The 14,174-nt window shown below is 48.1% G+C and overlaps 1 protein-coding gene across 1 annotated transcript in view; it reads left to right on the forward strand.

Moving 5' to 3' along the window:
• Window positions 1–10,483: 10,483 nt before the first annotated feature.
• MTCL3 (MTCL family member 3) overlaps window positions 10,484–14,174 on the forward strand; it is a 31,136-nt gene continuing 27,445 nt past the window's right edge. The window contains exons 1-2 of the mRNA XM_086461239.1: window positions 10,484–11,476; window positions 11,825–12,049. Of these exons, the coding sequence (XP_086317365.1) occupies window positions 10,544–11,476; window positions 11,825–12,049 (1,158 nt within the window). The 5' untranslated portion in view covers window positions 10,484–10,543. The remainder of the gene's footprint in view (window positions 11,477–11,824; window positions 12,050–14,174) is intronic.

The raw sequence follows: 14,174 nt of genomic DNA on the forward strand, positions 1-14,174 counted from the left end.
TATTGATGATTTTGCTGGGATAGATACCAAGTTAACTCCACAGTCAGAGTCAGAGGAGAGGGAGAAAGATTCACTCAGCAGCACCTTTCCAACCCAAAGGCATTACCTTAAGCCTAAGGGTACTCTTTAATCATGGTCTCTAGCACCTCAGATCAATGAAGGATTATCTCAGATCTGTCCTGCAACGTTCTGATTCTCCATGGGCTGCAGCATCAGCTGTCCAGGGTTGAGGTTTTGCTATGCCAATGTGGCCCAGAGCCTTGTCGCCGGACTCCAATGTCACCTGCCCTGCCCTTACTCCACAAAGCCTGGTTGTTGTTTTGCTTGTAATAGAATTACACCAGAGCAGATGTGCTGTGCTGAATAACTTACTCCACTGGGACTCCAGAGAAGATCAGGTTATCAGCACCTTGTCTCTGCTGCGCTTCTGTGAGATGCAAAGGGCGCAGGAGGGAGTTAGAGCAGAGGAGCCCAGCATCCCCCCCGCAGCTTACCCTGCAGGAAGGAGATCTCTCCTGTTTCCATTCTCCCATCCTCCAAGACTGCCGTAAAGGCTGCAAATGTAACACACAAATCTGATTTCCCAGGCTCCTCCTCCTCCTTGGAAACGCTCCTTTTTGCCCTCCACCTCCTCTCCCTCCCTACCCCCCCCCCCCCCCCCCCCCCCAGCTCGATGGCGTTGAAGAGGGGCTGTTTGATGGGGTGACGTGTGGGTGAAGTCACCATAGAAACGGGGACTCTGGCCTCATTCGCACACCGAGCTGCTCTCCTGCAGCCTGGAGAGAGCACAGAAGCTGTCGTAGGTACAGTCACAGCCGATCGACACTGCCTGTCCTTCAAAACCGTGTAAAACATTATCAGCGTATACAAGGAAGATTATTTGGGGCAAATAATTTCCTCAATGGCTCTTCAAATATGCAGTTCTTGAATCAAAAGCCATGCAATGAACCTGTTATATGTACTTCTCAATACACCTACAGAGTTTTTTCCACACACGTTTACCAGGCGGAAAACCTGGTATCCTGATTTTACTGTTTCGATGTGTGCCAGAAGTCCTCTAATTTCTCCAAAAGCACTAGGGCATTATGTAAGAAACTTGGATATGATCCAGGATGTAGATAACAGCATAACAGGCGTGACTGAAAGCCCAACAAATTGGTGAACAAAGGATCTGATTCACTATTGATTTATTAATTTTCAGCTTGCCTAAGTACAGTGATTTTTCCCTGCAAGTGTAAATTAACAAAAAAAAAAAAAAGTCAACTCGTCATATTCAAAATCCATTAAAACATAGGAATGAAAAAACTTATGTTCAAAATTACTTATGTTGAGCTCTCACAGGTGTTTCAGAGAATAAAGAACAGAGATAAATTTGCCAACGTTTTCAAAAGTTCTTAGTCTGAGAGTTATCTCTGAAAGTGGCATTAAGCTCAAAAATGACTTAGGTCTGTACAAATATCCACTGATCCTGAAATACAAGTTATAGTGAATAATTACCAGAGAGACTGAAGACAAAATAAAAATACAGATTATTGGTCAAGATATGACAATAAGGCAGAGGCAATAATATATATCTGTCTCTATATATCTATATAATAATAATGTATATGTCTATATATGTCTATATAATAATAATACAGAAGGCACCATAAGTGGAAAGGCAACCAATTTCCTAACACCAGATCTTGGAAAATCTGTGTTGAATTTTACATCTGGAAGCTTATGTGTGTGGTAATGTGATGCCACCTGGAAGTCAGAGTAGCAGTTCCAGCCTAAACAATTATACACATCCACAAGCTATCAAAACAAGCATCCTAAATTAAGAAGGAAGAAATAAAAATTAAATTAATGTTAAATGAACAATAAATAAATAAATAAATAAATAAATAAACCACTCTCAAGCCTCTCAACTAACAAAAGGCAGACTGTTTCATCACTTATTTCCTCACTTCAGCCCCTGTCTTTCCAAGGTAAGGGCCTACGTCCCCTAGCAGTCAAAGGGAATTGGGTACTTCAGTGCCTTTAAAGGTGTGCACCTTCATTTTATACTTGCCTGACTGATGCAATGGCCAACTGCTGGGCTGTAACAGAATAATGAAGAAAAATCACCTACTGTGAAGACCTCTAGAAAGGACTTTGCCTTGTTAGTCACCAGATGTATGAGACTGAGATGGCCCTGATTCTCCCAAACTCTCTTTAGGCACAGAGGAAGGAGTCTGTAACCCTCTTAGGATGCTAGAACAGCTGTTATCACTTACTTTAAGCTGGGGTAGAGAACAATGGGGTAAGAAGCTCTGCAACCTGCTTGAGCAAGTCATGACGAGGACTTTAAAGTTTAAGATGAGAAACAAAACCTTCATATTGAACGTGGGCCACCGCTCAGTTCAAGGCACAGCCTCCCTTGCAGGAGGAATCAGACAGACCCCAGAGTACAGCCTATTCATGACTAACCTCTAAGACCATCCGTTGAATGCTGGAGAAGAGCTCTGAGGTTACCTGCAATCATCGTCATTTATATTTGAACTCTTCCCCTGGAAATAGCTGTTTGAACCTATTGGTACTGTCTTAGTGCCCAAACAGGAATATTGTTTTTCTTCAGCAGCCAGTGAGCATGTTATATAAAACGCAATGAGACAGGGTACAAAACTGATTAATCTAGAGAAATTCTGTATTTTGCCTTTCATTCCTGCAGTCTTAACTATAAAATTTTCTGTACTGTTCCTCTATTAGCCCCATTAAGTACTCAATGAGCTTTAGATACTAATGCAATATATAGACTATGCAGATATATGCATGCATGATAGGATTTATGCAAGTTTGGTATAATCCTGCCCTTTGAATATGAAAAAGTAGAGTGGCAGCAAACACAGTGATACAGAGAGACTTTTTTTCAATGTAAATAAGTTCTTAAGTTCCAAATTCCTTTTTTTAATAATCATTCTAGTAACATAAGGTATAGCAAGTCCAGGACAGACACAGAGAGACTGGTAGAGGTCATTTTTTCATTAGAAATGGTTGAGCAGCACTGGCCTGTTTCAGGGTATGCTCAGTTCTCTCATTATCTCTCAACAATAGGTACAATTGTGCGCTGTAGGAATAAAAAGCAGGGGTAGAAAACTTCCTGAAGCCTTCAGAAAGGCTGAAAGAAATAATAGGACCAAGCCCTTATTTTATAAGAATTGAGTTCTAATAAGCAACAGACCCAATTTCACCTACTTTTATTCTCCCTTGACATAGCCAAAGATTCCTCTAATTTTCACTACAATTTCAATTTTTGGTGCCTTCTCAGCCTCACAGGGGTTGGAACACAAGGGTTAAACCAAGACAGGTATGACACAGTGCATGACATACAGATTTCCTGAACTGGGGTATAGGAGATCACTTACAGGTATGAAGGCTGAAGCTGTTTCCTTTGCATGGCAGTGAAAAGCAGCATGACCTACTTCTCCCGTTGGGATGAATTGTCATGGAGGGTGCAGATGGTATTGCTGTCCCTTCGGTGGGGCATCCCGTCCCCTTGGTGGGGTCTGTGGGTATGAAGACGTGGATGAACAGAAGGTGCAGCCTCAATGTGCCATGCTGTAGCTGTCTCTGGCTGAGGAGCAGATGTTAAAGAGGAGGAGGAGGAAAAAGGAGGGAGACATGACAAGCAGGACAACCATGATTTTATATAATTATCTGGTCAAACATGTATACCACAATATGCCTGTTCTATTTGGTGCTGTTAGCATGTTTTTATTTGATGAATTGTATGAACTTAAAATGTTATTTGTTTCTTAGCTTTGCTTTTTCACCCAAGTGTTACTCCTCTTTAACATAAAGCTTTGAACTTTTTGAAATATGATTTGGTTCTGTGCGATTCTGCTATGCAGTACATCCGGAAAGCTTTTCTATTTCCAAGTAAATAAGAAAAAAGAACAGAATTTGTTTATTCTCAAATTACTGTTTGGTACAGTAGACAGGACGGCCATTTAGTCAATATATTAGAAATTGGTGAGTTAAAGTCTCAAACTTTCAGTCTTCCACGGATAGAGAAAAAGGGCTTTGGTCTGGTGTATAATTAGTTGTGTCCAGCACAACTCCTTGGACAGCAAGATAAGCTGCAGCCTGTGCCAGCTGGGGCAGTGCCAGTACCATGACTAGCACAACACGCTCCAGCAGCTCCTTGTTCTGCCCCAGCACAACCCAGCGTATTCCCAAAAGGGCAGAGGAGGCCACAGTAAGCAATGTGGCCGAAGTACAGCAAGTGCGTGCCACCCAGGCATCCTCCTGGAAAAGCGTCCTCTCCAACCCACTTCTGAAATCTGTTGTTATTCTCTAGTGAAAGCTAGGAGGTCATGCTTGGGTCATACTTTTAGGCTGTTATGTAAAGGGATTCTCAACTTAGGAAAAGAAACTTATATAACTTAAACTGAAACTCTGCTTGGAGGAGAAATTCTTCCTCTCCTTTCTCTTCCTCTCCTCCTCTTTCAGTCTGGTGTCCTTTCATCTCTTGTGCAACTACATACAACTAAATGCAATCGTAGGCTGAATAAAAAAATGCGTCTCTACATGAGCAAGCAATAATGGGGACTAGAAAACAAGGTATTGACAGCTCTAATTTCACTCAAAATACTTTTAGATATTGAAGGCAAAAAAAGTACTGAAAAAGTCACAGATATGCTATACCAGTGTGCAGCAGGCTACCAATGTTCTGCATGATAAGATATCTAAGGAGGAACAATGAAAAAGAAATCAAGAAAACAGAAGAAGGTGGGAAGGAGAGAGAGGCAAAGCTAGAGGATGATACTGACAGGATAAGAATTTTCATACGGAGCCAGATCAAAGGTCTTTTAGGTTACTGATAGGTATCTGACTGTGTTCAACAGCAGATGCTAGAAGAGAATACAAAAACACATATTGATATCTCTCGCAGACAAATTCGCAGATCAAAAAAATTGTCAGTGGAGAGGCTTTTTGAGCTACGCATTTTGCCTTGGTTGTCCCCAACTGATTTTTCTTTCATGACTTCATTCAATCACTTTTTAAACCCACATAGACCCTTATATTCACAACACCCTGTGGCAGGGAGTTGAATTGCTTAACCACAAGGACTGTTTTCAGTTTTGGGTTTTTTTTTTAATCCATCACCTGCTTGTTTCTTTCATTCACATTTGCGTCTTTGCACTACTTCTATGGGAAGAGACTGTGAGTAACAGTGGACCTTTTACCCTCATTTACCTTCCTTAGTAAAGGTTGTAGGGACCTGCATCATATTTCTCCCCAGTCACTCCGCTTCCAACCTGAAGAGTCCTACCATGCCTAGTTGCTCTTTGAGCAGAGCCACTTCAGACCCTGGTCAGCCCTCTCTGTACCTCACCCCCTTCCACCATGCCTGGTTTGAATGGGGGACCAGAACTGCTCTTGGTAATGAAAATCTGACTCTACCATGGAATTATACTGGAGCAATAATGATGTTTTCTGGTTTGTTCTCTACTTCTCCTCAAATAATTTCTAATATTTGATTTTCCACTGACATGTGAGACAATGTATTTACACGACTGTTCAGCATCATGTCAGTGCCTCATTCCTGAATGGTAATAGTCAGCTGAGAGCCTCTTGTTTTCTAGGTAGAGTTAAGATCTCTCTTTCTGTGTATTATTTCCATACACAGATTTTTTAAAGACTCTACAACAAAATCTGATCATAAATGTACTGCACTAACTTTTCTGTATAGGTCTCTTCATACTGGACTTATTCTAGGGTAGGTATAATTATTCTATCTATTATATCGTGACTTGCTGGAGAGGTAAAATGCCTACAGAGATCTAGCAGCAAATTTTCTAGTGGAAACACCGCTTTTATAGCAGAAGAGTGCTTTATCTTGTGTAGATGGCACTCATTCCACCCTGACAAGTAAATGATATGACTAGAAGGATTTTTGTGCCCATGTCCATTTTTATAACTCTGTCAGCACTGAAGTTTTAGCCAGAATAGAAAAAACTGAGAATAAATTCAACAATCGCAAATGACATTGAGAGATTGGTAAATTTTTCTACCATAAGATTGGTCTCTACTATCAGACATATGGTCTGACAACATGGCTGAAGATAATCTGATGACCTGATTTTCATTTGGACTCTACTATGAGAAAATCAAGATCTGTATCTTTCCAAAAGCACAATAAAACTTGTTGTAAGGTGGTGTGAGATGTCATCACATCCTATTTTTGTTTTACTGTGGAAAGTCCATCCAGGGATCTCATCCACCCAAGGGAGCAGAAAGAATGTTAATTGCTGTCCAGTGCTTAAAGGTAGGGAGTGCAGTCCTTGTCCTTCTGGAGGATGTTGTGTAGATGAAATGTTATGTTATTGTGATGACCTCGTCACTGCTATTCTGTATAATCACTGTGACAAGGAGCCTCAGTGGTCTTCTAACAGAATCTATCCACCACTTTCATAGCAAAATTTCTCTGCTCCAGCTCCAGAACTATTTTGTATTTTCATTCCTCATGTTTTCATGCAATTATTCTGTTTAGCTGGTATGACTGCAATCAGTACCTATGAGCTTCAAAAGCCTAACAAATGATTAAATATTATGAATTTTAAAATAGTTTTCCATCATCCCAGTGTTTTTTTTTCTCCAGCATAAAAGTTCCATTTCCTATTTTCTGATTGTCCTCAACTCATCACATCTATATATATCCAGTTCATGTGGTCCCTGGGCTCAAGGCTGGAGGACATATCTCTGCACAGGGGGGAGTACCTTTCTGCATCCCAGGATATGCGGTTTCAGATGTGTTAGGTCCTGCTTGTCGTATCAGAAGAGGTGGAGAGGACTGTGAGGCAGGGGCAGCAGGAACGGGGGCAGCTGCCCTCCCCCAAGGCCTGCACAAGGAACTCACAGATATGTATATATATGTTCATACAATATATAAAACTATGCATAAATATGTATATTTTATATATGTGTTCGTATGCACATGCATTTGTGTATATATGTATATATGGTGTGTTTGTATATATATATTTTGTATATAGATGTTATGTATAAAGGTATGCATGCATGTATGTGCTGAGATACCTATGTGCATGAAATCCTCAGTTAGTTATCCCTTGGGAGGAATTTCCAGCCAGGAAACCCGGCCTTCCCCCTGGCTGGAGCGAAGCGTGGTGCCGGGCCCCCCACCCTCCCGCCGAGGAAGCACTTTCGGGGGCTGAGGCAGAGCCCAGGACCCCACCCGGCCTTGCCAGCTCCTGCGGGAGGATTGGGAAGGTCCCAGCCTGAGCAATGCTTCCCCCGATCCTGGTGGTGCCGGGTGTTCAGGCAGACCCACAGACACAGGTGGGTCCAGGCCACCCACACGCACAACCATAGAAATACTCCCTCCTCCGAGTGCAGCAGAAGGGAAAACCGTGAGGTAGAAATACTCCCTCCTGAGAGGGCAGGAGAAGGGAAAGCCTTTTCTCCACATTTCTTTGTCTCTAATTGGGAGAGACTCCAAGCGCGAAGCATTACGAGCCCTTTAAGGCGCTTGGGAGCAAAGGTAGATTCACTTGATGATAAAACAAACAGGTGAAACAGATGAGCGCCCCTGGGGTTCGCCCGCCATAGCAGTAAACGGTCAACGGCCCGTCGGCCCCTGCAGTCCCGCGAGTACGGGACACCCGGGGCCGAGCTCCGGTAGAGCAGGGCGCGTCGCCTTTGTTGCTGCCCCTCCCGGCCGCGGCGGCTGCTGTCGGGGGGAGCGGGGACCCGCCGAACAAAGGAAAACCCTGTCCCCGTCCCGCTGCGGGTGCAGAAGGCGCCCGGCACCCCTGCCCGGTGCGAGCGGGCTCCCCTGACAGGGACACTAAATAATTGATCAGGCTCGATTGCCGGGGTGCGTTGGGAAGGGCAGCCGGGCGCATCCCTTGCGCGCAGCCTGCGCCTGCCCCGCTTTGCGCTGTAATCCCGTTCCACCATGTGCAGACAGATAAGGGGACGCAACTCAGCCTTCAGGCCTGGGCGGGGTTCTTGCCGCTTAATCTTTTCTTTTCTCTTCCCTTCGCTGCTTTCCTCCCTCCCCCCCCTCCCCGTCTCCCAGGCCTAGTGAGGTCAGCTCATGAATATTGCCTCATTTTCCTGAGAGGCTCTGGCAGCGCCGGGTACCTCGTGTGCGGGTGCCCGTCTCCCTGTGCATGCATTTCGCCAGCCCGGCAGCAGACAAAGTGGTGGTGAGTAATGCGGCTGCTTTAGATCCAAGCCTTTAATTTTTTTTTTTATTATTTTTTTTTCTCCTCCAAAAAAGGGATGTTACTCGGGATGCAGATGCAACAAAGCCGCCAGGTATGAAGGGGGAACTGTGAAAATCCTCCCGCGCCTTTAAAACCCGGACAAAAGGCAGAAGCGCTCCCGAACCTTAAGCCGCGTTTGCAAATTGGGATCTCAAAGGGGGAGAGGCGGGAGCCCGGCGAGGGGAAGGGGGGTCAGTGCCGGGGGGGGAAGCCCTGCCTGAAGCCCCGGGCAGGGGAGATCCTCACGCCGGCGGGTGGAGCCGCTGGACTTCTCCCTTTTGTTGCTGCCGGTTATTTTCGCCTTTTTCCGCCTGGGCAGCTGTTCCCGGCAGGAAAACCTGCGGAGACGCCGCGTCCCGGCGCCACGTGGGTTTGCCCCGGGGGAGGAGGTTGTGTGCCCGAGTTGTGTGAGGACGGACATTTCGGACTTGGGCTCAACCGAGGCATTCGTTGTGCTAGTGGAAAGAAAAAAAAAAAAAAAAATAAAACCAGGCAGCTGAACCGTAGGCGGTAGCCGGTCCTGGAACTGGGGGGCACGCAGGGTGCGGGTTGTGATCCCGGCAGATCGCGGCTGAGCCTGGTGACTTTGCTGCAGTGGAACTTCCCGAAAAGATCCAGGTATAGTGTAGGGTTCCCGAATATTATTTTTAATTTTATTTTGAACACTAGGCAAAAGACAGAGTAACGAGTAAGATACAGGATCGAAGCTGAGTCCTGGCTTTCTGCGGTTTCTTTAGGTTTGGATTATTAAGAGTGACAATTTGTACCTGTGTAGCTCTGAACAACAGTAGTGTGGGAATTCTGTTTCTGATGGTTAATAGAGATGCAAAGCAAATCTTTTATGAAGTATTGTGATACACGTGTAAGTTTTGACAGTTTTACACTCCCGTGCTCCCTTTTTACTAATTAATCCCTGGGAAGTTTCTGCCAAATGGTGTCTTTAAGCACTGATTTCCAGTATATTCGTTAAAATCAGGGTGATAATGACAGTGCATTTGAGAGGAAACTCTGTGCTCCTGCCAGTGAGAGCAGAGGAAACACAGTCTCATTGTTTGGTGTGTTCCACGGAGTAAACCAAATGTCAGGGTACAGTATAATGTCTACACTGACTTTGCCCAGTCGTGTTTCTTTCTTTATTCCCTGTTCTAGTAAGGAATGGTTAAGCCGTGTTCTAGGAGGGAATCGTTAGGCCGTGTTAGGAATGCTGTCGTTTCTACTTCCCCACGTTTCCCTTTAAGGATGGTTGAATAAAGGCTGTGTGAAAACAGTTTGTGGACCATAGCCATTATTTTTCAGAACATTCGCACCATGATGTGGCTTTTAATGGCCCTTTTTAATAATCTGTTGTGGCCATGAAAACTCGAGTTTTGTCATCACTATGGGGGAAAGTAGCCATGTGAGCACCTTTCGGCAAATACCACATCACATCTCGTACTGGGTGAGGGTGTATGTATTCCTTGCTCTCTCTGTTTTGAAAATCTGCTGGAATGGTTATGCCTCAGCCCTGTGTCAGCATAACCAGTAACAAACCTGAATCGGTCTTAAATCCTGGCAATGCCTCCGGAAAACCAACCGGGACAAATCTGTGTTTAGAAGCCGATTGAAGGGCCCCTCTCCTTTATGGCCTTCGCTTCCCGGGTTTCGGAGGCCTAACCTTGCCCTGGAAAAGCCCCTGTCAAAGCTGAAGGGAAATCTGTTGTCGCTCCCACGTGTGCAGCCCTTTGTAAAGCAGCCCTTCCCCACCCGGCTGTGACAGGCACTCGGGAGAGGCCTTCGAGGAGGCAGAGGGGTGCGGTAACAGCCCAGAGGGGTGCAGGGCTTGGTGGCGAGGACGAGCGAGAGGGAAAGCTGTGTGCGGATGGAAATTTAACTGTGCTGGGGCTGCCCGTAGGGGGGAAGGGTTCGGCATCGGGGGAGGGGAAAACGCCCCTCGGTGCGAGCGGAGTGGGAACCGATCTCGGCCGCAGCCGTGCGGTGGGGATTCCCTCCCCAAAGCCGCTCCGGACTGACGCTGGGCTGCAGCCTCGGCCGTCGCTCTGCCCGCCGGTCCCCGCGGGACTCGGGGCAGGGCTGGGGAGCAGAGGGGGCACGGCGGCGGCAGGGAGCGGGCACGCCGGCCGCCGGCCTTGCCAGGGAGCCCGTCTCCCCGCCGCTCCCGGGCTATCCTCCCCGTCCCCACCCCGACCGTCTTCTCCGCTTCTCCTCCCCCAGCTCCCAGGGCGGCGGCGGCGGCGGAGGAGGCGGAGGACGCCGCCGGTGATGGACGTCTCCCCGAGATAGCCGCCGCCATGAGCCAGCCGCCTGCAGGGGGCGCCGCCGCCGAGCCTCGCCTCCATCCCGAGGGCAGCAGCGGCAGGAAGCAGCAGCGAGCCTCCTCCCCGGCCAGGGCCCGCGACAACCCCCCGCGACCGCCGCCCGCCGCCGCCGCCGCTGCCGCCCCCTCCCGCGTCCCGGCCGCCGCCGCCGCCAAGGCCGCCTCGGCGCGGCCGCCGCCGGGCCAGGCCCCCAGAGCCGCCCGCGGCCGCGCCGCCGAGAAGCCGCCGCGCAGCGCGGCCCCTCCGGGAGCTGTCCAGCCCGGCGCCGGTGCTGAACCGCCGCCCGCCGCCGCCGGCGGGAAAGCCGCCGCCGAGGAGCAGCCGCCGCCGCCGCGCTCCGCCGAGCCGCGGACCGCCGAGGAGGCGCCCCCTGCAGGAGGCGGCGGCGGCGGGGGGGAGCGGGAGGGGGCGGTGGCGCCGCAGCCGCCGCCGCCGCCCAAGCAGTGGCGGGGGAAAGCGGGGCGGTCTCCGCTGAAAGGCGCGGGGGAGGCGGCCCCGGCGCCTCCATCTTCCTCGGGCGCGGGGAAGGGCCGCGGGGCGGCGGGCGGCGGCGGGTACTGGAAGGAGGGATGCCTGCAAAGTGAGCTCATCCAGTTCCACCTCAGGAAGGGGCTGGCGGCGGCCGCCCAGATGCAAACCAAGGGCAGCAACCACAGCAGCAGCGGCAGCGCTTCCTCCGCCTCCTCCTCCTCCTCCTCCGCGGCCGCCGCCCCGGCCGAGCCTCTCCCGGCCGCCTCCGCCTCCTCGCCCTCTGCCATGGCGGCGGCCGGGGCGGAGGGGCTGCGGCAAGGCGAGGAGGGCGACGGCGGCAGGAACGGCACCCCCGAGGGCGCCCTGAGTCCGCAGCTGCAGGAGGAGATGCAGGAAGAGATGGAGAAGCTCCGGGAGGAGAACGAGAGCCTCAAGGTGAGGGGTCGGGGCGGAGAGGGTGGTGGGGGGAACCAAGGCCGGGCGGAGGCCGGAGGGGGGAACCGGGGGCTGGCGGCCTGCCCACCCCCGCACCGGGAAGGGGTTTCCCGACCTCCCTCTCCCCCGGCACTAGCGCTGGGGGCAGAGTTAAGATGTCCCTGTCGTGGTGCGTGCGGGTGGTGGCACTTCCCTGCTTCTCTGCGGTGCTTTTAATGAGCTGGGATGTATTTAGCTGATGTCCCTGTGGGGAGGAGCTCCATTTTGGCCGCCTTCCCCTGGACGTGCTGACATTTGTGCTTTTGACCCACTTGTTGCGTCCCTGTTCCCTTCTCGCCCCGGTGCCAGAACGAGATAGATGAGCTGAGGACAGAGATGGATGAGATGAGGGACAGTTTCTTCGAGGAGGACGCTTGTCAGCTTCAAGAAATGCGCCACGAGCTGGAGCGAGCCAACAAGAACTGCCGGATCCTTCAGTACCGGCTGCGCAAGGCCGAGCGCAAGAGGCTTCGCTACGCCCAGACCGGCGAGATTGACGGCGAGCTCTTGCGCAGCATGGAGCAGGACCTCAAGGTATGGACATGAGCAGGTGTCAAGATGGAGACACGACCGTGCTCTCGGTCCTCATGACTCGGGCATTTCCATCCATTCTGTCGTACACTGTGCACCCAATACGGTTCATAGGATAGCAATGGCCAAGCTTACCTTGGTAACAGAAGTCCTTCAGCCCGTAGGTAGGCTATTTTCAGCTTTAGTCCAGTCATTTTTTGAGAAGTTAATGTGCAAGAAGTGACTCAAATACAAATTAGGATATAGAGGGTTTGAATCTTTTATGATGAATGCAAAACGTAATACACTACCACTGCAAAATGAAACCAATCTCACCGAATAGTCCCATTGACTTTTAGGGGATTACGGTACTCTTTAGTAAAGGTTTCAGAGGACCAGCAGACTGAATACTTGCAGAGTCACAACACGAAATCCTGACTCTGTTGGTGTCAGTGGAAAAACTACTGTTACCTTCAGTGAAGTCAGGATTTTCCACATCCACCTGAAACCACAGACACCAATCACGAAATTTCAATGTGTAATCAACTGTATTTCATCCGTAATCTCTGAATGAACCGCAGCACATTGTCGAGGAAAAGTTTCAGTCTTTGTTTAAAGATTGCTGTTGGTAAAATAATCATCATCACCATTCTAGATTGATCCAATTACAGAAGAAAAAAAAAAAAAAGACTTTCTTCTTGTGCTAGTTGGAAGTTGCTTCATTTCTGCTTCCATCCACTAGACTTTGTTAAGGCTGTTACTGAATCAGAACTCCTAAACTTTTTTCAGTTAACGTGTCTCCTGCCATTTCTCCTGGAAGTACAGACCTCTGTATAGCAAATGGGAGCTTATCGACCACTTCCACCTAGGAATCTAGTTACCTGTGACTCCTTGGATTTTGTGGACTGCAGTTGAAAATGCTGATTTAATACATGACCAGGAATAAGGTCATTTTAAAACTTCTTTCTGATAAGTATAATGGATTGAGAGTCTGTTATTCCCAAGCCTGGTTTACAGACTTGGATCATCTTTTCTGAAAATTTTTCAGCTTGTCATCATTCTTATTAAAATGTAGAAACCAGTCCAAGACACGTTCCACTAATTTTGTCACTAATGCCATCTAAAATGCTAATATCCCTCTCTCTATTTCTATTTGGTATTCTTTTTCTGTGCGTATTCAAACCCCACGTTCGCTGTTGTGGCGGTGACAGCTCTATAAGTACAGCTGTCCATGTGGTTCTTGACAAAATAGAATCTTCCTGGTCAGAAGAAAACCAACCCCTTTGTCAGGGGAATTTCTGGTCAAAACATGGGATATTTTTACACTCAGAATGATGCTTAGGGGCATAGTTGAGACATGGACCTTTGCAGGCAGAATTTGAACGTGAGCTTTCATTTCCCAAGTGAATATTGTGATTCCAGCTTACGGAGCTGATTTCTTTGTTGGCTCAATGTGTATTAGCAAGTCATTTCATGCACAGGGCCTGGGAGGGAAATGGTGAGGGCATCTCTGGTGAGGTGCTCGCCTGCAACATAGGAGACAGCAGCTAAGGCCTTAGGTTGAGCTGGACAAAGGGCTCACTTTAATTAGGATTTCTCCCATGTCTTTCCCAATAACCACACAACTGACTCTTTGGAAAGGAATAGTGTTTTTGCAAAGTGTTCCCACACATCATGAATGTGTTCTGCTTTGGAGTAGGGATGAATGTCTAATGCCAAATTTCTGGCTAATTGTTTTCTGGGTGCTGGCTAACTGTAATTGTAACTCATGCGCAGTTCTCTGTAGTGTTCCCAAGCCTGCTGCTGAAGAATTTATATCTAAAATAACATTGTTCATTTTGCATGGGTAATATATTAGGGAACTAAATCCTTCAGAGATACAGTGTTGCGTATAGCTGTATTAAAATACATCTTGCATAAGTGAGTCCCATTTCCCATGTGATCTAGAATGCTCTGTAGGATTTCCCTGCATTAATTGCTGTTCCACCAAATTCTGTGTCAAAAAATCACTACCAGTAATGATTTTGTTACTTGGTTGTATTTACTGATCCAGACTGTATCTATGGACTGAAGATGGATCCTGATAGGATGCTGTCAAAAATGTCCCCTATGATTTTCCGCTTACTTTGGTTGGGTAACCAGACGAGCA

This window comes from Leptosomus discolor, chromosome 2, assembly GCF_034619465.1.
Source record: "Leptosomus discolor isolate bLepDis1 chromosome 2, bLepDis1.hap2, whole genome shotgun sequence".
Classification (NCBI taxonomy): domain Eukaryota; kingdom Metazoa; phylum Chordata; class Aves; order Leptosomiformes; family Leptosomidae; genus Leptosomus; species Leptosomus discolor.